This window comes from Schistocerca cancellata, chromosome 9, assembly GCF_023864275.1.
Source record: "Schistocerca cancellata isolate TAMUIC-IGC-003103 chromosome 9, iqSchCanc2.1, whole genome shotgun sequence".
Taxonomy (NCBI): domain Eukaryota; kingdom Metazoa; phylum Arthropoda; class Insecta; order Orthoptera; family Acrididae; genus Schistocerca; species Schistocerca cancellata.
Window position 1 is genome coordinate 489,040,847 of NC_064634.1, and position 23,490 is coordinate 489,064,336.

Sequence of the window (23,490 nt, forward strand, 5' to 3'; positions counted from 1 at the left end):
CATGGCCCTCATGGGCAAATAAAGTAAACTGAAGTTCACACGATTGCCATTTGCAGAATCAAAGTTGATTCTTAGTTAGGAGAGACCACTCCCCCAAAAAAGTAATAAAAGCACAGCATAAAATGTATTTCATAATTCTTCTGTTTCATAATTCTACTACTGTTTCATAATTCTACTGTGTTTCATAATTCTACATAATTCTACTTACTTCCTTCTAGCAACTTATAAGGGATAGCTGCTACAAGAGGAGTAAGTCCATTCACATGATCTGTATAGAATCATAAAAATATCTCATATGCTCCAGACACACTTTTCTGTTGAGTGATTTTAATTGTCTGAGTTTCATCACTAGAAAAGTGCATTTTTAACTACAGACATGTTTTTTTAGATGTCAATAGACTATGTAACTAAGTGATGAACAATGCTCATTGTGCTTTATTTGCAACATTTAAGAACTATTTAAATAAAAATATTACAAAATTATCTCCAACTTCCGTGAAATATTGGCAACTTCACAACTTTATTCGTGGATTTGAAAATGGTATTTTATTGGGAGGGGGGAGAAACAGCAACAACAACAACAACCTTTATTCCATGAGTGGTTCACGCTATTAGACTACAGATGCATCAAATAAAATTATGCACAAAATAAACTGAACTTAAGTTACTAATATATTATAGTATAAATGGAGCTTGAACACTAAAGTGAGGTCCATGGCAAACTATGGGTTATAATTTTAAAACACTGGCTCCAGTAAGGGTATTTATGAATTCATAGTATATTACAGAGCAGTTTCGTTCTGGGATTGTGCGTGTTCCCTGAAACAGCATTTTGAGTACACCTTATAGAACACAAACATACTGTAATGAACACAGATGACAGACAAATTGTATAGACTGTGACAAAAAGGCAATCACTGAACCTCTCAGAAGAAATAAAGATCTATGACCACAAGAAAAACTGCACCAATTAAATTATGGAAAAAAAAATCACAACTAATGCCTATTTTTCACTGCATAACAATCTGCTGCAGTGTTAATTTTTATGATGTACATTCTTTTATTTCCTGTTCCCTGCTGCATACTACCAGTGTCCTCACTGGTCGTTAATGCATTTGGCATTGGGTGATATCAACAATGCCACATTTTTCACATTCTTGGCTTTGCCTTTCGATTTTTTCATTGGTTAGTATGTTGTTTCCAACGAGTATATTGTAAATACCCTTATAAGAGCTGGTGTTTTGAAATTATAACTAATATTGTGCCATGGATCTCACTTTAATGTTTCCACTTCATTTATATTTTATCATATTAGTAACTTGAGTTACATATGCTTATGCAGAATGTTAATATCAGTATTATTGTTTTTGTAACATAAAATTGTAAACTGTGTGTACAGGAAGCAACACCTAGTGGCCATCCCTCTTCCAATGCTTGCACTGGAACACACTCAGAGTGCCCCTACACTATGGGTAAATTATATTTTATTGCACTTTTATTATGTTTTCACATATTTTGACACTGTCTATCTTAACTACAATTTTTTTATGTATTGATTACTAGTTTAGGAAGACAGATATGTTCCATTTCAGTTGCTTCTCAAGTCATGTAAATGTTATCAAAAACACTGTTGTGTGCTATTCTATTGTTCTTATTCACAAGTTTGTTTTGTTTTGTTTTTCCTCTTTTTAAAAAGATACGCCTGATGATGACCTCACAGACTGCAACCAGTCACCAAATAAAGAGAAACACATTTTGCGATTCAAGACTGTTTTCAACTTTACTGGTTTTGAACAATGAGTCACTGAATACTTCAATGTGATTATGTCACACATAACCCACAATCCACAGTTCAAATTGCAATTGCTGAGTTCTGGGTGGTACATTGGTTGCAATCAACCTGATTTATCACCAAAAGTTATCAAGTCCATGGCAGCCAATCAATAATCTCATAGGGCACAATTCAATACAGCCAACTGCCTAGCTCTGAATGAAGAAAACCCATTCTGCATCATCTTACTTGGAGATGCAGTGACATGTAAACAAAATGACTTGTTCCATGTCGTTATGAGTTATAGTGCAAATGATCGATGGAACATGAAGCTAACGAACTAGACAGTTAGGTAAATAAGCCAATCAGAATATCACTTCTTTGCATCAAAATGGAGCACAAAGTCAGGCAAGGGAAGAAATTAACCATGGCCTTCTCAAAGACACTGTCCTATATGCCAGTTCCTCACTAAATTTTTGACTATTGTATACACCTGAATCTAAGCAAAACTTTTTTTCTGGTTTTCAGGATCCAGAAAACTGCCTGCAACTCAGAATCAAGTACAAAGCAAATGGAAGTTCTGAAAAATGGCACTAGGAGCCGCCACAACTAACTTTTTCCATCAAATATAAGTAGCATTACATATGTATGCTTTATAGGTGCTAAGATAAATACTGGTGCTAGTAAAAATACAAAAATCAAACAATGGAAAATCCAGGATGTAATGTTCCAATATTATGAAAAGGATAGTTGCTACTCACCATATAGCAGAGATGCTAAGTCACAGAAAAACACAACAAAAAGACTGTCACAAATAAAGCTTTTGACCAGTAAGGCATTCGTCAAAAATAAACACACACACACACACACACACACACACACACACACACACACACACACACACACACACACACACACGACTGCAGTCTCAGGCAACTGCAGCCACACTGTGAGCAGCAGCACCAGTGCATGATGGGGTGTGACTGGGTGGGGGCAAGGAGGAGGCTGGGGCGAGGAAGGGGGGGGATAGTAAGGTAGGTGTGGCGGACAGTGCAGTGCTGCTGGGGAGTGTGCAGGGATGAGGTAGAGAGAGGATAGGGCAGCTATGTCTAGTTTGGAGGTTAGATGGCAGGCAGGGGAGAGATGGGGGAAGGGGGGAGGGGTTGCGGAAAAGAAGTAAAAAGACTCGGTGCGATTGTGGAATCAGAACTGTGTAGTCCTGGAAAGGCAACAAAGAAGCTGGATGGGTGAGGACAATGACTAATGAAGGTCGAGGACAGGAGAGTTATGGGAACGTAAGATATACAGCAGGGGAAGTTCCTACCTCCACAATTCAGAAAAGCTGGTGTTGGTGGGAAGGATCCATATGCCACAGGCTGTGAAGCAGTCATTGAAGTGAAGGATGTCACATTTGGCAGCGTACTCAGCAACCGTGTGGTCCACTTGTTGCTTGGCCACAGTTTGTCAGTGGTCATTCATGGCGTCAGACAGCTTGTTGGTGGTTGTACAAGCTATCTATCTGCATGAATGGCCACAGATAATGTGTGGCCTGGAAACAAGTGGACCACTCTGTTGCTGAGCATGCTGCCAAACATGACATCCTTCACTTCAATGACTGCTTCACAGCCTGTGCCATATGCACCCTTCCCACCAACACCAGCTTTTCTGAATTGCGCAGGTGGAAACTTTCCCTGCAGTACATCCTATGTTCCCATACCCCTCCTGGCCTCACCCTTCGTTAGCCATTGTCCTCAACCATCCAGCCTCCCTGTTCCCATTCCAGCACTATACAGTTCTCATTCCACCATCGCACTAGTCTTTTTACTTCTTTCTTGGGTACTTTTTCCCCTCAAATTTCCAGTCTCATTTTCCAGGTGCAACTTAGAGTTGAGTAAATACGGTAGTTATTACTGGACCAGCCCACCATCCCGCAATGAACATTCAGCACTGTGCCAAGGCATGGTGTTTGAATTCTGAACTATCTGTATTCCACGACATTGCTTTGCACACTGCCACTCTGTGATGAGCCCCCTATTTGACATGTCTGCTATCTGTATCTTTCCTGGCCCACTGCTCATGCTCAACATAGTTTCGATGTGGAGCATTTCAATGATTGTGACATTTTCAAAGTTCTGGAAGAAAAAGTTGACAATTCCAGTTCAGAAAGAGAAGTTGATTTGTTTGTTGTGGGCTTCATGAACGCACATCTGTGCTGTATAAGGAGACATGGAATATGGAGGAAGATAGAAATACACCCTCTTCCAATTTCTTGTTCTGTTAGAGAATTCTTTTCCGGCATGAGGTACCATCAAATGGGGTGATTTTGGACACCAGGGCAAATTTGGACAGTATGGCTTATTGGTTCTTTGCCACTGCATAGAATCAAAGAGTTACTTATTTTAACGTCCGTGCACCAGTTATTTTAAGCGCAAGATTGCATTTATCTCTTTCCACAACTTTTATTTTGCGTCAATTATTTCCCTTGGTGAATAATCGACGAACAGTCTCAGTGTTAAAAATCCATGCATCATCGTAAAGTGGAAACTTTCTATTGTTGCGCCGAGCAGGAAGCTATTGTAACCCTAATTGTTGACGCGCTCAGTAGCTAACAGCACTGAGACAATTTCTTTACAAGTTTCTCAAGTTTCTCGTGCAAAGTTATAAAATAACGACTGTTTTTGTAAAACTGTGTACTGTGTGGGGTTTATTTTAGACAATGCCGAGAACGTATAAGAACAGGAGAGGTGCTACAGTACGGAGTAATTATGCCCCGAACTTTTAGATAAAGCTGTTCGTGATATTCAGAGTGGTAAATTATCATACAGAAAAGCATGTGATTTGTATGGTATACCTAAATCAACCCTACAAAATAAAGTGCAGGAAGCACATCTGAAAAAAATGGGAGGACAGCCAGTGCTAAATAAAGAAGATAAGAAATGTTGAGGGCTGTACATTGGGGATTTCCCTTCATTACATTGGATATTAGATATTTAGTTAAAGGCTACCTTGAAAAATCTGGCTGAAAAGAGAAGAAATTTCATAATAAATTGCCAGGAGAAGAATGGGTGCATTTATTCCTCAAACGACAATTATTTTGATCTTTAAGTGAAATTACTTTGTTTGTTTCAGTCTGTTTCTAATATTTCAGTTAAGAACTGTAAAAAACTTTAATTTAAATTCTTGCAGAATAAAAACTTATCTGTAATATATAAAATTCATTATATCGTTCCATATCACTTATTCGTAACAAAGGGCTATCTTAAAATGTGTAAAATGTCACCAAAAATCAAATAAAAAGAATGTAGAATTTTTAAAAAAGCAGTAAATGTCCAAATACGCCCTCTATATACTGTAACTTTGGACAGAGATTTAAAAACCACATGTGTCCGAAATCACCCCAATCCATGGGGTGGGTTCGGACACTTTATTTAACTGCCTCAGATAAATATACCTACACATACACTTTCTGGTTGTGGGATATTTTATTCGTTACACATATACCCTACCACTTCCATAACAATCAATTTAATCTAAAAATATATACGAAAGTTACAATCAAAGTAACGACAAAACCGTCCGAAATCACTCCGTTTGATGGTACATCAAGAGATTAATTCTTCTGCAGTTCTTGGGCCAAGCCGATTTAGTGGGTGACATTTTGCCAAGAACTACTATCCATTGACAAAAAAATCATGCCCAACATCTGTCTACAGAGTGTACTTCGATGTCAGTAAGAGCCACGAGGGAAAAACGTGTCAAAAAGAAACGTCTTGGTGACGTCCAAATAGTAATGTAGCCCTTTTTAGGTGTGAGTGTTCCAAAACATACCACACTCTGGCAAATTATGTGTAAAAACAGTGTGTACATGGTGCTTTTTAGGAATACAGATATGGCTCAATAAAACGTTTTGTCTATCCTCTGATCTTAATATTTCATGATAAATTTTAAGAATAGATAAACCACGTTTCATGATTTCAATTCAGTTATGGTGCTACAATGTCCCAAAAGTGCATTAAAAACAGCAGGTCAGCTGAGACATACAGGGTGGCTTAGGTCCGTTTCAAAAACTTCACATCACCTGAACTTCAGACTGCAAAACATTATGGCAGTGAATGGAACACAATTATTTATGAATTAATACCATAAAAACTAACAGATTTATCTGTCACACTAAAGAATTTTAATTTTTACTTAAGGGTCATTCCACATTAAAAAGTGTCCCCACTCGACCTTCTCCAAACCTAACGAAATTTGGTGTGAAGGTTCTATATAGTCTTTGATAGTTATATACCACATTTCTGTCCAGTATCTTCAGTGGTTGAATTTTTAGGGGCTTTTAAAGAGAGGCTACTCATCTTTGCATCACATACAAAGGTACAAATGTGCCAAGTTTGCTAGGCTTTTTTCAAAGTTCTAGCAGACATTTTATCATCTGCTTTAATACACATAGACAACTTTTTATGCTGAATCACACCATAGCAAAAATTAGGGATTTAGCCACCCCTAAATATAGATAAAAAACTCTAAAGCAGCTAAAAAATTTGTTGTGCTACTCTGAGAGCCAAGGTTCGAACAACCACTGCTACTGTCCATTTGAAGCAATCATACCAAAATTTCAGAGGGCTATTTCTACCTACAAGTCTATATGCGGATCAAAAGTAATTAACATTGGATGCCTATATGAAAAGGTATGCATTTGCAAAGTTGACCAAAATTTTCTACATGCAAATTTTAGGGTATTTTTGGAGGGCAATATCTCAACTGTGTCTTGTTCAATCCTTTTTTTTTGCCACAGCTGAAAACAGCATCTTTTAAGCTTTCAAAGCTGTATTGTTTATTTCTGGATCTTGCATACTGATAAGTAAGAATACACTCCTGGAAATTGAAATAAGAACACCGTGAATTCATTGTCCCAGGAAGGGGAAACTTTATTGACACATTCCTGGGGTCAGATACATCACATGATCACACTGACAGAACCACAGGCACATAGACACAGGCAACAGAGCATGCACAATGTCGGCACTAGTACAGTGTATATCCACCTTTCGCAGCAATGCAGGCTGCTATTCTCCCATGGAGACGATCGTAGAGATGCTGGATGTAGTCCTGTGGAATGGCTTGCCATGCCATTTCCACCTGGCACCTCAGTTGGACCAGCGTTCGTGCTGGACGTGCAGACCGCGTGAGACGACGCTTCATCCAGTCCCAAACATGCTCAATGGGGGACAGATCCGGAGATCTTGCTGGCCAGGGTAGTTGACTTACACCTTCTAGAGCACGTTGGGTGGCACGGGACACATGCGGACGTGCATTGTCCTGTTGGAACAGCAAGTTCCCTTGCCGGTCTAGGAATGGTAGAACGATGGGTTCGATGACGGTTTGGATGTACCGTGCACTATTCAGTGTCCCCTCGACGATCACCAGTGGTGTACGGCCAGTGTAGGAGATCACTCCCCACACCATGATGCCGGGTGTTGGCCCTGTGTGCCTCGGTCGTATGCAGTCCTGATTGTGGCGCTCACCTGCACGGCGCCAAACACGCATACGACCATCATTGGCACCAAGGCAGAAGCGACTCTCATCGCTGAAGACGACACGTCTCCATTCGTCCCTCCATTCACGCCTGTCGCGACACCACTGGAGGCGGGCTGCACGATGTTGGGGCGTGAGCGGAAGACGGCCTAACGGTGTGCGGGACCGTAGCCCAGCTTCATGGAGACGGTTGCGAATGGTCCTCGCCGATACCCCAGGAGCAACAGTGTCCCTAATTTGCTGGGAAGTGGCGGTGCGGTCCCCTACGGCACTGCGTAGGATCCTACGGTCTTGGCGTGCATCCGTGCGTCGCTGCGGTCCGGTCCCAGGTCGACGGGCACGTGCACCTTCCGCCGACCACTGGCGACAACATCGATGTACTGTGGAGATCTCACACCCCACGTGTTGAGCAATTCGGCGGTACGTCCACCCGGCCTCCCGCATGCCCACTATACGCCCTCGCTCAAAGTCCGTCAACTGCACATACGGTTCACGTCCACGCTGTCGCGGCATGCTACCAGTGTTAAAGACTGCGATGGAGCTCCGTATGCCACGGCAAACTGGCTGACACTGACGGCGGCGGTGCACAAATGCTGCGCAGCTAGCGCCATTCGACGGCCAACACCGCGGTTCCTGGTGTGTCCGCTGTGCCGTGCGTGTGATCATTGCTTGTACAGCCCTCTCGCAGTGTCCGGAGCAAGTATGGTGGGTCTGACACACCAGTGTCAATGTGTTCTTTTTTCCATTTCCAGGAGTGTAGTTATAAAAAGTAGGGAAAATGGATTATTGATAAATACAAAAAATCAATACAATTTGAAGTTGCACATCAAAAATGTGTAATTGTAGTGTCCTTTAATAGTATAAGTTTTGCCTGTGGTTAAGAGAATGTTTGTCATTATGACTATGGTTACAAAAGTTAAAAAGTTGGTCAAGAAGGCTACGAGAGTATTCTTACTAGAAAGAGCAGATAAGCAGTTGTTAGCATCCCACTTAGTAAATGAATCGACTTCGAAACTTCCTGGCAGATTAAAACTGTGTGCCCGACCGAGACTCGAACTCGGGACCTTTGCCTTTCGCGGGCAAGTGCTCTACCGTCTGAGCTACTGAAGCATGACTCACAGCTTTACTTCTGCCAGTACCTCGTCTCCTACCTTCCAAACTTTACAGAAGCTCTCCTGCGAACCTTGCAGAACTAGCACTCCTGAAAGAAAGGATATTGCGGAGACATGGCTTAGCCACAGCCTGGGGGATATTTCCAGAATGAGATTTTCACTCTGCAGCGGAGTGTGCGCTGATATGAAACTTCCTGGCAGATTAAAACTGTGTGCCCGACTGAGACTCGAACTTGGGACCTCATTTACTTCCGGTACAATGGACGTGGAAGAATTATGGGCAAATTTTAAACACATTGTAAATCATGCATTGGACAAGTATGTGCCGAAAAAGTGGTTTACGGACGGAAAAGACCCACCGTGGTTTAACAGTGCAATTCAGAGAATTCTCAGGAAGCAAAGACAGTTGCACTCGCAGTACAAGAAAGATTGGGAGAATGAGGACAGGCAAAAGTTAGCAGAGATTCATGCTGCTGTAAAAAGAGTGATGCGCGAAGCATACAACCACTGCCACCGTCACACCTTAGCAAAAGATCTTCCAGAAAACCCAAGGAAATTCTGGTCTTACGTAAAATCGGTAAGCAGATCGAAGGCTTCCATCCACCCACTCACTGATCAGTCTGGCCTGGCAACGGAAGACAGCAAAACGAAAGCTGAAATTTTAAATTTAGCATTTGAGAAATCTTTCACGCAAGAGGATTGTACAAACATACTGCCGTTCGAGTCTCGTACAGATTCCCGTATGGATGACATAGTGATAGACATCCCTGGGGTTGTGAAGCAGCTGAATGGGTTGAAAATAAATAAATCGCCAGATCCTGATGGGATTCCCATTCAGTTTTACAGAGAGTACTCTGCTGCATTGGCTCCTTACTTAGCTTGCATTTATTGCGAATCTCTTGCCCAACATAAAGTCCCGAGCGACTGGAAAAAAGTGCAGGGGACGCCTGTATATAAGAAGGGTGGAAGGACGGATCCTCAAAATTACAGATCAATATCCTTAACATCGGTTTGTTGCAGGATTCTTGAACATATTCTCAGTCCGAATATAATGAATTTCCTTGAGACAGAGACGTTGATGTCCATGCATCAGCACGGCTTTAGAAAGCATCGCTCCTACGAAATGCAACTCACCCTTTTTTCACATGATATCTTGCAAACCATGGATGAAGGGTATCAGACAGATGCCATATTCCTTGATTTCCGGAAAGCATTTGACTCAGTGCCCCACTGCAGACTCCTAACTAAGGTACGAGCATATGGGATTGGTTCCCAAATATGTGAGTGGCTCGAGGACTTCTTAAGTAAGAGAACCCAGTACGTTGCCCTTGACGGTGAGTGTTCATCGGAGGTGAGGGTATCATATGGAGTGCCCCAGGTGTGGTAGGTCCGCTGTTGTTTTCTATCTACATAAATGATCTTTTGGATAGGGTGGATAGCAATGTGCAGCTGTTTGCTGATGATGCTGTGGTGCACGGGAAGGTGTCGTCGTTGAGTGACTGTAGGAGGATACAAGATGACTTGGACAGGATTTGTGATTGGTGTACAGAATGGCAGTTAACTCCAAGTATAGATAAATGTAAATTAATGCAGATGAATAGGAAAAAGAATCCCGTGACGTTTGAATACTCCATTAGTAGTGTAGCGCTTGACACAGTCACGTCGATTAAATATTTGGGCGTAACATTGCAGAGCGATATGAAGTGGGACAAGGATGTAATGGCAGTTGTGGGGAAGGCGGATAGTCGTCTTCGGTTCATTGGTAGAATTTTGGGAAGATGTGGTTCATCTGTAAAGGAGACCGCTTATAAAACACTAATATGACCTATTCTTGAGTACTGCTTGAGTGTTTGGGATCCCTATCAGGTCGGATTGAGGGAGGACATAGAAGCAATCCAGAGGCAGGCTGCTAGATTTGTTACTGGTAGGTTTGATCATCATACGAGTGTTACGGAAATGCTTCAGGAACTCGGGTGGGAGTCTCTAGAGAAAAGGAGGTGTTCTTTTCATGAATCGCTACTGAGGAAATTTAGAGAACCAGCATTTGAGGCTGACCGTAGTACAATTTTACTGCCGCCAACTTACATTTTGCGGAAAGAGCACAAAGATAAGATAAGAGAGATTAGGGCTCGTACAGAGGCATATAGGCAGTCATTTTTCCCTCGTTCTGTTTGGGAGTGGAACAGCGAAAGAAGATGCTAGTTGTGGTACGAGGTACCCTCCGCCACACACCGTATGGTGGATTGCGGAGTATGTATGTAGATGTAGATGTAGATGAACCAAGAGTCCTTTGTACCCTGCTACTTTGGTGTATCAGATGGAGCTGATTGTCATAAGTCAACACCATTCTATTACGGAAAAAGTCAACTACAATCAGATAAGGAAATGTCACCAGTGGAAAAGGAGCTTCTACGACATGGGTCTGGGCTTGAGTTTACAGAAGATGCCCAAATTTATCCATATCATAATGCCTTGTTGATGACAAAATTTCAATTCCTACAGAAGACTTGCTACAACCCCTTTGGTAAAAAAAAAACAACATGTAATCAAGAAGGCTTTATTATCAGTAACCATTGCAATGTCTGATACACTGAAGTTACTAACTAATGAAGTTTTTAAACCTGGTGGGAAAATTTATATCAAATGTAGACATGAAGTGGCCCAAAAAGAATCATCCCACCAGGATAAGCAATCACCATCCATTGAAGACACTGATGTTGTTGATGCTTGCGTTACTGCAAATATGTCACTATCATCACTTGGAGAGTCACCATTAAAGCTTCAGCAAAATGGGGATACATAAAGCACAAAGTTCTGAAAGCCCAGGGCAGCATTACTAAGGTAACTGCCACAGCTGCTGGTCTGAGCCAAGTAGATATTGCTCAAACACAAATGGAAAAGTGCCAAAAATGTAAAGATATGGACATCTTAATTGAAGAGCTTAAAGATTAAGCTTAGGACATAGCTGGGCAATTGAAAAAACAGCCAAAGAATTTGCTGTTTCAACTAAATGGGGACGAAGGCTACGAAACTAAAGATGGAAGATTGGATTTTGGCAACATATGCAAATCGAAAGGGGAAAAAGCTCAATGTTGAAGTAAAACAAAATATCCTCACCTCACTTTTTTTGAAGAACATGAGTTTTCTCCTTTATGCCCTGGCAAAGAGGACTGCGTTGCAGTAAGAGTAAATGGGGGAAAGATTCACAAGCAGAAACACCAGCTACTTTGCAACCTGAAAGAAATGTTCATTGCTTTTGTAAGCAATATGGAAATCAACTGAGTTTTTCAAAGTCTTGTGAGCTCAGGCCAAAATGGTGTACTACAGTTGGTGCTTCTGGATAACATTTAATATGTGTATGTGCAATTCATCGAAATGTCAAATTAATGTGGCTTCAGCAACATCCATCCAAAATGGCTGCAAGAATTTGATGAAAAACTTTATGCAGTTTGGAATCAAAAGATTGTATGCTGCAACATTGTGAGGAATGTCCATGAAAAATGCAACTAAAAGATTTTCTTGAAGATGCTTTTAAAGACTACAACTCTGAAGAAACAATGGAATACAAGCAATACTGACAGACATACATTAGAGACATGTCAGAGAACTGTTGAAGATTTCATGGAGGCACTGATTTTGAAAATTACGATTTAAGAAGCCATCACTTTGTGTCAATACACCTAAGTTTATACCTTAAGCAGCTAAAACGAAATCTTGCAGAAAATGAATTAATTATATTGCTGGATTTTGCTAAGAATTATTCATTTGTTGTTCAAGATGTGGTACAAGAATTTCATTAGTAGAATAGTCATGTCACATTACTATTGCTGTTCATAAGTTCAAAATAATGTTCATAGCATATTTAAAGACAAAGATTGAAAACATTAAGGATATTTATTACTTTAGTGATGGTTCAGCTGCTAGGAATAAAAATTTCATCAACTTCTGCTAAAGATGACTGCTGGATTCCTGAGCAACATATTTGCATGACTTTAGAAGCACCATCAACATCATCATAAGGAAGACAATACAGTTATCCACAATCTGCCCTTGACAAAATTGTAGAACTTTTTAACCAAAAGTGGAACTGACTCTTTAGTATTTTTGTTTTGTAAATTTGCTGTGTTGCGTATTTTACTTGTTTTTATGGCATATGTTAAATTAATGTTTGAAAATGATTCATAAACTGGAATAAAAAAATTAATTATGGGACTTAATGAGCAAAATATTTTACTTTTCAATCTTCACAAAGTGCTAAAATAATAACTTTTGGAACGTATTCTTACTCATCAATATGCAAGATCCAAAAATTAAACAATATAGGTTTGAAAGCTTAAAGTATTATCTTTCCAGCTGCAGAAAGAGAAAAAGGACTAAACAAGACACAGTTGAGATATTGCCCTCCAAAAATACCCTAAAATTTGCAGGTAGAAAATTCTGGCCAACTTTGCAGATGCATATCTTCTCTTCTAGGCATCCAATGTTAACTAAATGTTAACCCTCTGAAGTTTTGGTGTGTTTGGTTCATATGAAAAGTAGCAGTGGTCGGTCAAACCTTGGCTTTCAGAATAGAGCAACAATTTTTTTTTAGATATTTTAGAGGCTTTCATCTATATTTAGGTGTGGCTGCATCCCTAATTTTTGCCAGGGTGTAATTCAGCGTAAAAAGGTGTCTATGTATATTAAAGCAAATGACCAAATGTTTTCTAGAACTTCTAAAAAAGCCTAGTAAACATGGTGCATTTGTATTGCAAACATGGGTAGCCTCTCTTTAAAAATCCTAAGAATTCAACCACTGGAGATACTGGACTGAAATTTGGTATATAACCATCCAAGACCATATATAACCTTGGCACCAAATTTCATTACATTTGGAGATGGTCAAGTGGGGACTCCTGGTCCCCCTGATGTGTAATGACCCTTAAAACACAGTATTTACAATACATATTTTATAAGATTATTCAGAAATGTAAAACAGATGTTGCATGCCTGCAAGACTGCTAATCTATAAGAGTGAATATAATGCACAAGCATGCTTCCACATTATAAAATATTTAATGAGAAATATGAGTAAGTATGCACAACTGCTTACCTCTTTGGAAGCTGGTCGTGATGTCCGTATAAATCTGATGGTTCCGATTTGATAGTCATAATCAGGTATGCCTCGCTGATACTGCACCCTCGCAACAACAGGTTCAGATATGGAGGAATCTTTCTTCTTCTTTCCATCTAACCTGATGGTAAATTTATGTGAAGTATTACTTTTATATATGTGCTAATGATAATCTCTGTGTTACATGGAAATGAATCCATAAAATATACAGGTTCTATTATAAGCAGGCCCCATACCTGTTCCCTTCACCACTGAAGGCAACAAATCCTCTGGGTTCGGGCATAAGCTCTGCAGGATCAACAGCCATCTTTTCGTCAGTTTTATTGTTTGTCTCTGGCTCTTTATACCCGACAGGAGGTGCAAATTCAACCTGCAAAACATTAGTTTTCAACTGTAGTGTCACTCAAAACACAGTTTAAAACTGAGTCATTGAGAAACAGCGTTTATGACAAAATTAAAGCTGAAGGGCCTTACTCACATTCATGTCACACTCTATTATGCTGACAGCTGAACCTGGTTTTGTCTCCAGAACACACAGTTCATAAATTCTTTGATTGTACTTTATCGCTATGACATCACCCGTCGTAAGACAAGCGAAACTTCGGAGTCCATTTTCGAGCACAGCTTTAGGGTTTGTAATGTCGAGGAAGTCCTCTGACAGTGGCTGGAACCTGGAAAATGTCGCAACAGGCAGAGAAACACTCTCAACCTGTAAGAAGTCTCCCTCTTCCAGTAACAGATTATGCATCATCTGAAAGGGAAAGTGCAATAATCAGATTTTTAAATTCTGTATCATGGTGCACTGCATCAGGATTAAAAATGTTAAATGAGCATTTGAGAGGACAGTAAGTAGCTACTGTACTTAATGAAAGAGGTATGCAAGATCTTTTATCTTCCTATCACCGTTTAATAATAACAGAGTTCATACCAGAAAAATGAAACAAGTAATTGTTCATGTTGTTCACTAAGCCAAGTTGCATTTGTGTGTGTAGATCTTAGAAATGTCTTGGTTCAAATGCCTATAGAAGTATTAATACAATTTTTGCGCCACTGGAGTTTTGCTTATATAAATGCCACATCATTCAATGCTATGCTAAGCTGAATTCTGTTTACACTCTTCAGACACACAGTAGTTTTTTACCTATATCATGCTTTACTTCATGGACAGCCTCTACGTTGTTAAATACTGAATCTTTGTCATAAATTATGAAAGTATTACAATGTAGTATAATACTGGTTTTGTAATAATAGGTAAGGTGAGAAGGATAAAGTGCTTTATGTAAGAATTTCAGTCTGTTTTGCAGCATTCTGAGAATTGTATCTGTTGATAATATTAAGAAGGACCTAATTATACACTGTTGGTTTCCACAGCAGCTTCATCCCCACACATTGTTCAGAATACTTTAATATTAAAAGGATAGATTGCTACCAACTGTATAGTGGAGTTGTTGAGTCACAGACAGGCACAACGAAAAAACTGCCAAAGTAAGTTTTCGGCCAAAAGACCCTCTTCCAAAGTAGACAAAACACACACACATTCATGCAAACACAACTCACAAACATGTGACCACTGCCTCTGGCTGCCAAGACCAGATTGCAAGCAACCATACATGATGGGAGAGAAGTAAAAGGACTGTGGGTGCATGGTGCACTGGTGGAATAGAGGGGGCTGTGTAGTGTTGGAATGGGAACAGTGTATAGGATAGGTTGGATAGGACGGTGACTAACAAAGGTTGAGACAAGGGGGCTTACAGGAACATAAGATATATTGCAGTGAGGGTACTCACTTGTGCAGAAAAGCTGGCGATGGGAGGGAGGATTCAGATGGCACGGGCTGTGAAGCAGTCACTGAAGTTCAGAACACTGTGTGGGGCAACATGCCCCACAACTGGTAGTCCAGCCCCAATTTGCCAGTGGCCATTCATGTGGGCACACAGCTTGTTGGTTGTCATGCCCACAAAGAATCCAATATAGTGGTTGAAGCTTAGCTTATAGATCATGGTATTCCACCGCCCACTAAATCTACACAATATCCTCACCCTCCTTTCCCTACCCTTGCACCCAAACCCTTGTTTCATGGCTCATATCCCTGTAATAGAGCTAGATGCAAAAGCTATCCCCATCACAACCTACTCCAGTGTACTCACAAGCATCACTTACACCATCAAAGGCAGGATGACATGCGAAAGCAGTCATGTGGTCTACAAGCTAAGCTGCAACCACTGTGCTGCATTCTACAGGGATGTCTGTCTGTCCTCTTGTGCTGCATTCTACGAGGACATGAGAAGCAACAAGCTGTCTGTCCTCATGAATGGTCAGCATCAAACTGTGACCAAGAAACAGCTGAACCATCCAGTTGCTGAGCAAGCTGCTCAATACAAAATTCTGAACTTCAATGACTGCTTCACAGCCTGTGCCATCTGGAAACTTCTTACCTACACCAGCTTTCCTGAATTGTGCACATGCAATATGTCCTACGTTCCCACAACCCTCTTGACATCAGTCTTCATTGGTCACTCTCCTTCACCCACCTACCTTCTTCCCTGTCCCCACTCAGACACTTCACAGCCCTCTATTTCATAAATGCACAGATAGCCTTTTTACTTGCCCCCTTTTCCCACTCCACTCCCCCCCCCCCTCGACAGCCCTCCATCATCCAACCTACTGACTGCATCTAGCTGCCCTACACACTCCCCACCACATTCCTGTATGCTCCCACAACCAGTATTTCACTGTCCCCACCCCTACCCTACTATCCCCCCACTCCCCCCCCCTCTTCCTTATCCCCACCATCCAGATTTCTTCTTCCATCTTGTGCCATTGCTCAGTCTTGCCCCAGTGGCCAAAGGCAGTGGTCATGTGTGTACGAGTTGTGTTAGTGTTTGTTTGTGTGTGTGTGTGTGTGTGTGTGTGTGTGTGTGTGTGTGGTCTACTGCGAAGAAGACCTTCTGGCTGAAAGCTTACTTCTTACCTATTTAGCAGTCTTACTGTTGTGCCTGTCTGCGACTCAATATCTCCATTATATGGTGAGCAGTAATCTACCCTTTTCATTATATTGTTATTATTCTGCCCTGGAGTTTTCCACTGTTTAGTTCAGGCTACTTTAAGGAATGTTGCAGCTAAACTCCAATGTATGGTTGTGAAATTAAGATATGTGTAACTGCAGTCTGTTGGGGTATCCACTAACGATACTCCTTACAGTTTAACCAGATGCAGACTAGTTGCATCACACTTTCTTTCTAATAGATATTTTCCAACTGTTAAGTGGAAGTGCTCTACCTTTCTTATACATAACTTTCAAAAACAGTATTATTACTCTACAGACACATCATTACCTCAACCATATGGTGAATGTCTCCTTACCATTTCTGCCTAAATTACTTCTCCTTCCTCCAGTTTCTATTAAAATTTTCTAATATTTTATCTCTGCAATATGCAGAAATGAAACATTTCTTCAAAATTTGTCACCCTGTAACAGAACTAAATAAGGTAAAAGATACTTAACATTTTGATGACTATTATTCAGGAATCTCATCCTCTAAGAGCAAATGCAATTTTGCGTTGTGTAGTGTCAAGGGACCTTCACACACACACCATAGTAGATAGGAAATGCAGAACAACACAATATAACCTGCTAAATATTTATGCCCAGCTTAAGCCAATTAGAACTCTGCCCCTATAGCGATCATTTCGTTGCTCGATGATATGGAACTAGCACGTGTTGTGACTGTAGTCGCTAGTGCTGCAAAAAGAAAACAAGAGGAAGTATCACAGAGAGAAACAGTGACTTGGAACACATTATATACACGACCATGCCAATATCAGAAGAGAACCTGCAGCAGAGCCAAATGACTATGGGACATTTCAAGGATGAACTAGGAATCTTTCAACAACCTGGTAAATCTCGTTACACCTCATATGCACAGAAAAGGTACTGTTCATATGTCATCAGATTTCACTATCTACAATGCTGGAAATAATCTAGCAACTTGGAAGGATTAAGACAAATTATTGTACAAGATTGGTAGGTAGTACTGTTACGCATTTCTGTAATAAGTAATTCAAGTTCAGAAATGAATAAATAAGCAGTTGCACTGCACTTAAACACTTTCATCAAATGTTTCTACATCTAGTTGCTGAATAAGTATTAAATATGTAGTCAAACTACTCCACTGGATGCACTTTAATATAATGATTCCTTTCATCTGTCTTTCCTGGCATACTCACAGTCATATTTCACGATATCCTACTCACCATGGGTTGTTTTGGGGGAAAGAGACCAAACAGTAAGGTCATCGGTCTCATCGCGTTCGGGAAGGACGGGGAAGGAAGTTGGCCGTACCCTTACAAAGGAACCATCCCAGCATTTGCCTGGAGTGATTTAGGGAAATCATGGAAAACCTAAATCAGGATGGCCGGACGCAGGATTGAACCGTCATCCTCCCAAATGCAAGTCCAATGTGCTAATCACTGCGCCACCTCACTCGGTACTCATCATCGATGGAGGGCAATATACAAATTGCATATATCTAGATTTCCAGAAAGAATTTGACACCATGTCCTACTGCAGGCTGTTGATGGAGGTCTGTGCATACGGTTTAGATTCCCAGATATGTGAGTGGCTTGAATGGTGAGTATTCACAGAGACCAAGAAACAGTCAGGAGTGGCCCACAAAAGCGTAATATGACCACTTTTATATTCTACATGTATACGTAAATGGCTGATGGACAGTGTGAGCAGTAATTTACGGTTGTTTGCTGATAATGCTGTGGAGTAAGGGGAAATGTCAAGGATGAGTGATACAATATGGCTTAGACAAAATTTCTAGTTGGTGTGATGAATGACAGCTTGCTGTAAATGTACGAAAATTTAAGTTACTGTGGATGAGTAGATAAAACAATCCTGTAACATTCGAATACAGAATTAGTACAGCTTGACACATCCACATCAATTAAATATCTACATAGAACACTGCAAAGTGGAGGAATGAGCACGTCAGGGTGACAATGGGGAAGGTGAACCCTCAACTTCGTTTTATTGGAGAATTTTGGGAAATTGTATCTCATCCTTAAAGAAGACTGCCCATAGAACGGTAGTGTGACCCATTCTTGAGTACTATTCAAGTGTTTGGGATCCCAACAGGTTGGATGCCTATACTGCATCACCATATCACTTGTTTATACGTCCACAAACCACGAAGTCTCACAGGAACAGGATTGTAAAGCACAATACCGCTCTTACATGGTATAACATACTGAGTGAGCATCAATAATTTTATAGCTCTGCAGCCTTGTTATTTCTCATACCTTTTCATAGCTGTTCAATATGCACCTCTTGAGATACACAGCATATGTCAGTGTGGAATTCTGATTATTCCCACACTGCAGTGAGCATGTCTTGAGTTACAGCTTGTTAATCAAGCCACATAAACACAGTCTTTTATAAACCCCCACAAGAAATAATCACATACAGTCAGGTGTGGTGACCTTGGAGGCCAGTAATGTACGGCTGAATCATTTGGTCCTTTGCAACCCATCCATATACCAGTAACCCTTTGATTTAAAAATTCCAGCACTTCCACACGCCAGTGTGGCAGTGCCCCATCCTGTTGGTAAATGAAGTCATTCTAATCAGTGTCCAACTGTGAGAAACGAAAGTTCTCATGTACATCGGGATGTGTGCTTCCTATCACAGAGTTCTTGGCATAGAAAAATTTACTGTACACTTTTTCCTGTGAAACTGCAAAAAACACATTAAATTTTGGAGACTCCCTCTCATGTTGTACAACTTCATGGGGTTGTTCTGTACCCCATATTCTCACATTATCACGCTTCACCTTTCCATTTAAATGGAATGTTGCCTCGCCACTAAACACTAAGCATGGAAGAAAACTATCATCCTCCACCTTGCCAAGAACAAAATTACAGAACTCCACACATTGTTGTTTGTCACCTTCACAAAGAGCTTGCAGCAGCTGAATTTTGTATGATTTCTTGCGTAAACATCGATGCAACACATGCCAAACGAATACGGGGGCCTGTTGAGTTGCACGAGAAACAGATTTCTGTGGACTCCTTGTGAAACTATGGCGGATTCATCAACATCTGTGGCAGACACTCAGGGATGGCCTGGTGATTTGCCTTCACACAAACAACCTGTTTCTCAGAATTGTTCATGCCATAGTCTAATGCCTTGTGCTGTAGGAGGATCCACACCATAATTAGTACGAAAGTCACACTGAACAATTATTACTGACCTGCACTGCGCAAAACATAGAACACAAAACGCTTTCTGTTGTCCCGACACAATTTTTAGTAGCACTGAAGTGGCCACACGCTGCTGCTACCAAGCGGAAGCGATGTAAAACTCAAGAGTTAGGTCTTTCCAATTGTACACTGTTCACGCACATACCTCAAATAACATAAAAGTTCCGATTTTTTAAAATCAGATGATATTTTTGACAGACCCTGAGTGGCCAAAAGCCTATTGTGTGAGAGTCTTTTTGTTGTGCCTATCTGTGACTCAGCATATCCACTATAGGGTGAGTAGTAACTATCATTTTCGCAATATTGTTACATTCAATCCTGGATTTCCCATTGTTTTAAAAAAATAAAACATTGTGCTGACTTAGTTTTTCAGAAAGACAGATGGGGACACACGAAAAATATAATGGAGGGTCAGATATATCATCACAGTCCTGATGTGAGCTCTGAAGATAGGTGTGTGTGTGTGTGTGTGTGTGGGGGGGGGGGGGGGGGAGGGGGGGGGGGAATGGGCACACTCACAATGTCTCGTAATGAGACGAATAAATAGTGTACTGTTAATTTTGGAATTAACTAGTAAGACAAGTAAATAAATGTGACTCTGCATTTTGTTAACTTTTAATTATGTTTTGTTGTTGTATGAAAATGACTTGTCTAACACCACTGTAAAATGAGATGTGGATGACAAACGTGTTTACTATAGAGAGCATGGAACGATTTTCAAACATTCTCTTACAGTAAAAAATCATGAAAATCATTGGTGTCAGTAGAAATCTAAGATGAAATATATACTGAATCAGTGTTTACAGATAACAGTGGTTGAGAGTGGTAAAAGAGCATAACTGTTAGGCAACAGCATAAAGAAACTGATAATCAAGCAAGGAATATTGCACTGTTAGTTCAAAAAGCCCTGAAGACCACGTAAAAAAAAAAAAAAGAGATCAGATAAATCAACTGTATCAAAAGAAAGTCCCATCAATTTTTATGCTTGGTACACTATTTGAAAAACCTAGGTGGAAAGAAGGATTGTTGGTATGCCTCTGTGTGGGCTCTAATATCTCTGATTTTATCCTCATGGTCTCTTCACGAGATATACGTAGGAGGGAGCAATATACTGCTTGACTCCTCGGTGAAGGTATGTTCTCGAAACTTCAACAAAAGCCCATACCAAGCTACTGAGCGTCTCTCCTGCAGAGTCTACCACTGGAGTTTATCTATCATCTCCGTAACGCTTTCCTGATTACTAAATGATCCTGTAACGAAGCGCGCTGCTCTCCGTTGGATCTTCTCTATCTCTACTATCAACCCCATCTGGTACGGATCCCACACTGCTGAGCAGTATTCAAGCACTGGGCGAACAAGTGTACTGTAACCTACTTCCTTTGTTTTCGGATTGCATTTCCTTAGGATTCTTCCAATGAATCTCAGTCTGGGATCTGCTTTACCGACGATCAACTTTATATGATCATTCCATTTTAAATCACTCCTAATGCGTACTCCCAGATAATTTATGGAATTAACTGCTTCCAGTTGCTGACCTGCTATATTGTAGCTAAATGATAAGGGGTCTTTCTTTCTATGTATTCGCAGCACATTACACTTGTCTACATTGAGATTCAATTGCCATTCCCTGCACCATGTGTCAATTCACTGCAGATCCTCCTGCATTTCAGTACAATTTTCCATTGTTACAACCTCTCGATATACCACAGCATCATCCGCAAAAAGCCTCAGTGAATTTCCAATGTCATCCACAAGGTCATTTATGTATATTGTGAATGGCAATGGTCTTACGACACTCCCCTGCGGCACACCTGAAATCACTCTTACTTCGGAAGACTTCTCTCCATTGAGAATGACATGCTGCATTCTGTCATCTAGGAACTCTTCAATCCAATCACACAATTGGTCTGATAGTCCATATGCTCTTACTTTGTTCATTAAACGACTGTGGGGAACTGTATCGAACACCTTGCGGAAGTCAAGAAACACGGCATCTACCTGTGAACCCGTGTCTATGGTCCTCTGAGTCTTGTGGATGAATAGCGTGAGCTGGGTTTCACACGGCCATCTTTTTCGAAATCCATACTGATTCCTACAGAGTAGATTTCTAGTCTCCAGAAAAGTCATTATACTCGAACATCATACGTGTTCCAAAATTCTACAACTGATCGACGTTAGAGATATAGGTCTATAGTTCTGCACATCTGTTCGACGTCCCTTCTTGAAAACGAGGATGACCTGTGCCCTTTTCCAATCCTTTGGAACGCTACACTCTTCTAGAGACCCTCGATACACCGCTGCAAGAAGGGGGGCAAGTTCCTTCACATACTCTGTGTAAAATCGAACTGGTAGCCCATCAGGTCCAGCGGCCTTTCCTCTTTTGAGCGATTTTAATTGTTTCTCTATCCCTCTGTCATCTATTTCGATATCTACCATTTTGTCATCTGTATGACAATCTAGAGAAGGAACTACAGTGCAGTCTTCCTCTGTGAAACAGCTTTGGAAAAAGACATTTAGTATTTTGGCCTTTAGTCTGTCATCCTCTGTTTCAGTACCATTTTGGTCACAGAGTGTCTGGACATTTTGTTTTGATCCACCTACCGCTTTGACATAAGACCAAAATTTCTTAGGATTTTCTGCCAAGTCAGTACATAGAACTTTACTTTCGAATTCGTTGAATGCCTCTCGCATAGCCCTCCTCACACTACATTTTGCTTCGCATAATTTTTGTTTGTCTGCAAGGCTTTGGCTATGTTTATGTTTGCTGTGAAGTTCCCTTTGCTTCCACAGCAGTTTTCTAACTCGGTTGTTGTACCACGGTGGCTCTTTTCCATCTCTTACGATCTTGCTTGGCACATACTCATCTAACACATATTGTACGGTGGTTTTGAACTTTGTCCACTGATCCTCAACACTATCTGTACTTGAGACAAAACTTTTGTGTTGAGCTATCAAGTACTCTGAAATCTGCTTTTTGTCACTTTTGCTAAACAGAAAAATCTTCCTACCTATTTTAATATTTCTATTTATGGCTGAAATCATCGATGCAGTAACCGCTTTATGATCGCTGATTCCCTGTTCTGTGTTAACTGTTTCAAATAGTTGGGATCTGTTTGACACCAGAAGGTCTAATATGTTATCGCCACGAGTCGGTTCTCTGTTTAACTGCTCAAGGTAGTTTTTAGATGAAGCTGATGATTTGCCAGGATGGCAGTTGAAAACACTACTCTGTACACAATCATGCAAATAAAACTATATATTGTCCAAGTGCATTTGGTGCCTCCAACATATGAATGGAAACTTCACAAAAAGGACTCAGCTGCAGCCTTTAGTTGAGACAGGCTTAGTATTACCATATGCACCCTTGTGGCAGCAAACACCGTGCAACAACTTTGTTCTTGTTGCAGCAAATGGTTCCTCAATGAACCTGCAACTGGATGACATTAACTCTGAACTTTGGTCTGCACAGAGCTTTCAAGTGGCATTTTATTGTCACCACCATCACCCACCCAATTACAGCATACGATTTTCTGTGCTTCAATGACCTCATACCAGACATGCATGATAGTCGCATACTGGACCTGGAATGAACATTAAAAGTGACTGGCCAGCTATCTCAGTGTAGCGATCCGACTGTGCATTTCATCACAAGGCCGCCTCCACACTTGCACTTCTTAATGGAATTTCCATCG

At 40.7% G+C, this 23,490-nt stretch overlaps 1 protein-coding gene across 2 annotated transcripts in view; it reads right to left on the minus strand.

The window, feature by feature from the left end:
- The window catches only part of LOC126100985 (ubiquitin fusion degradation protein 1 homolog), a 63,112-nt gene that overhangs the window by 18,015 nt on the left and 21,607 nt on the right, over positions 1-23,490 (minus strand). For both annotated transcript variants that reach the window (XM_049911650.1, XM_049911649.1), the window contains 3 exons: positions 14,010-14,282; positions 13,768-13,901; positions 13,511-13,652 (listed from right to left, as the gene is read on the minus strand). In XM_049911650.1, coding sequence (XP_049767607.1) covers positions 13,511-13,652; positions 13,768-13,901; positions 14,010-14,282 — 549 coding nt within the window. The remainder of the gene's footprint in view (positions 1-13,510; positions 13,653-13,767; positions 13,902-14,009; positions 14,283-23,490) is intronic.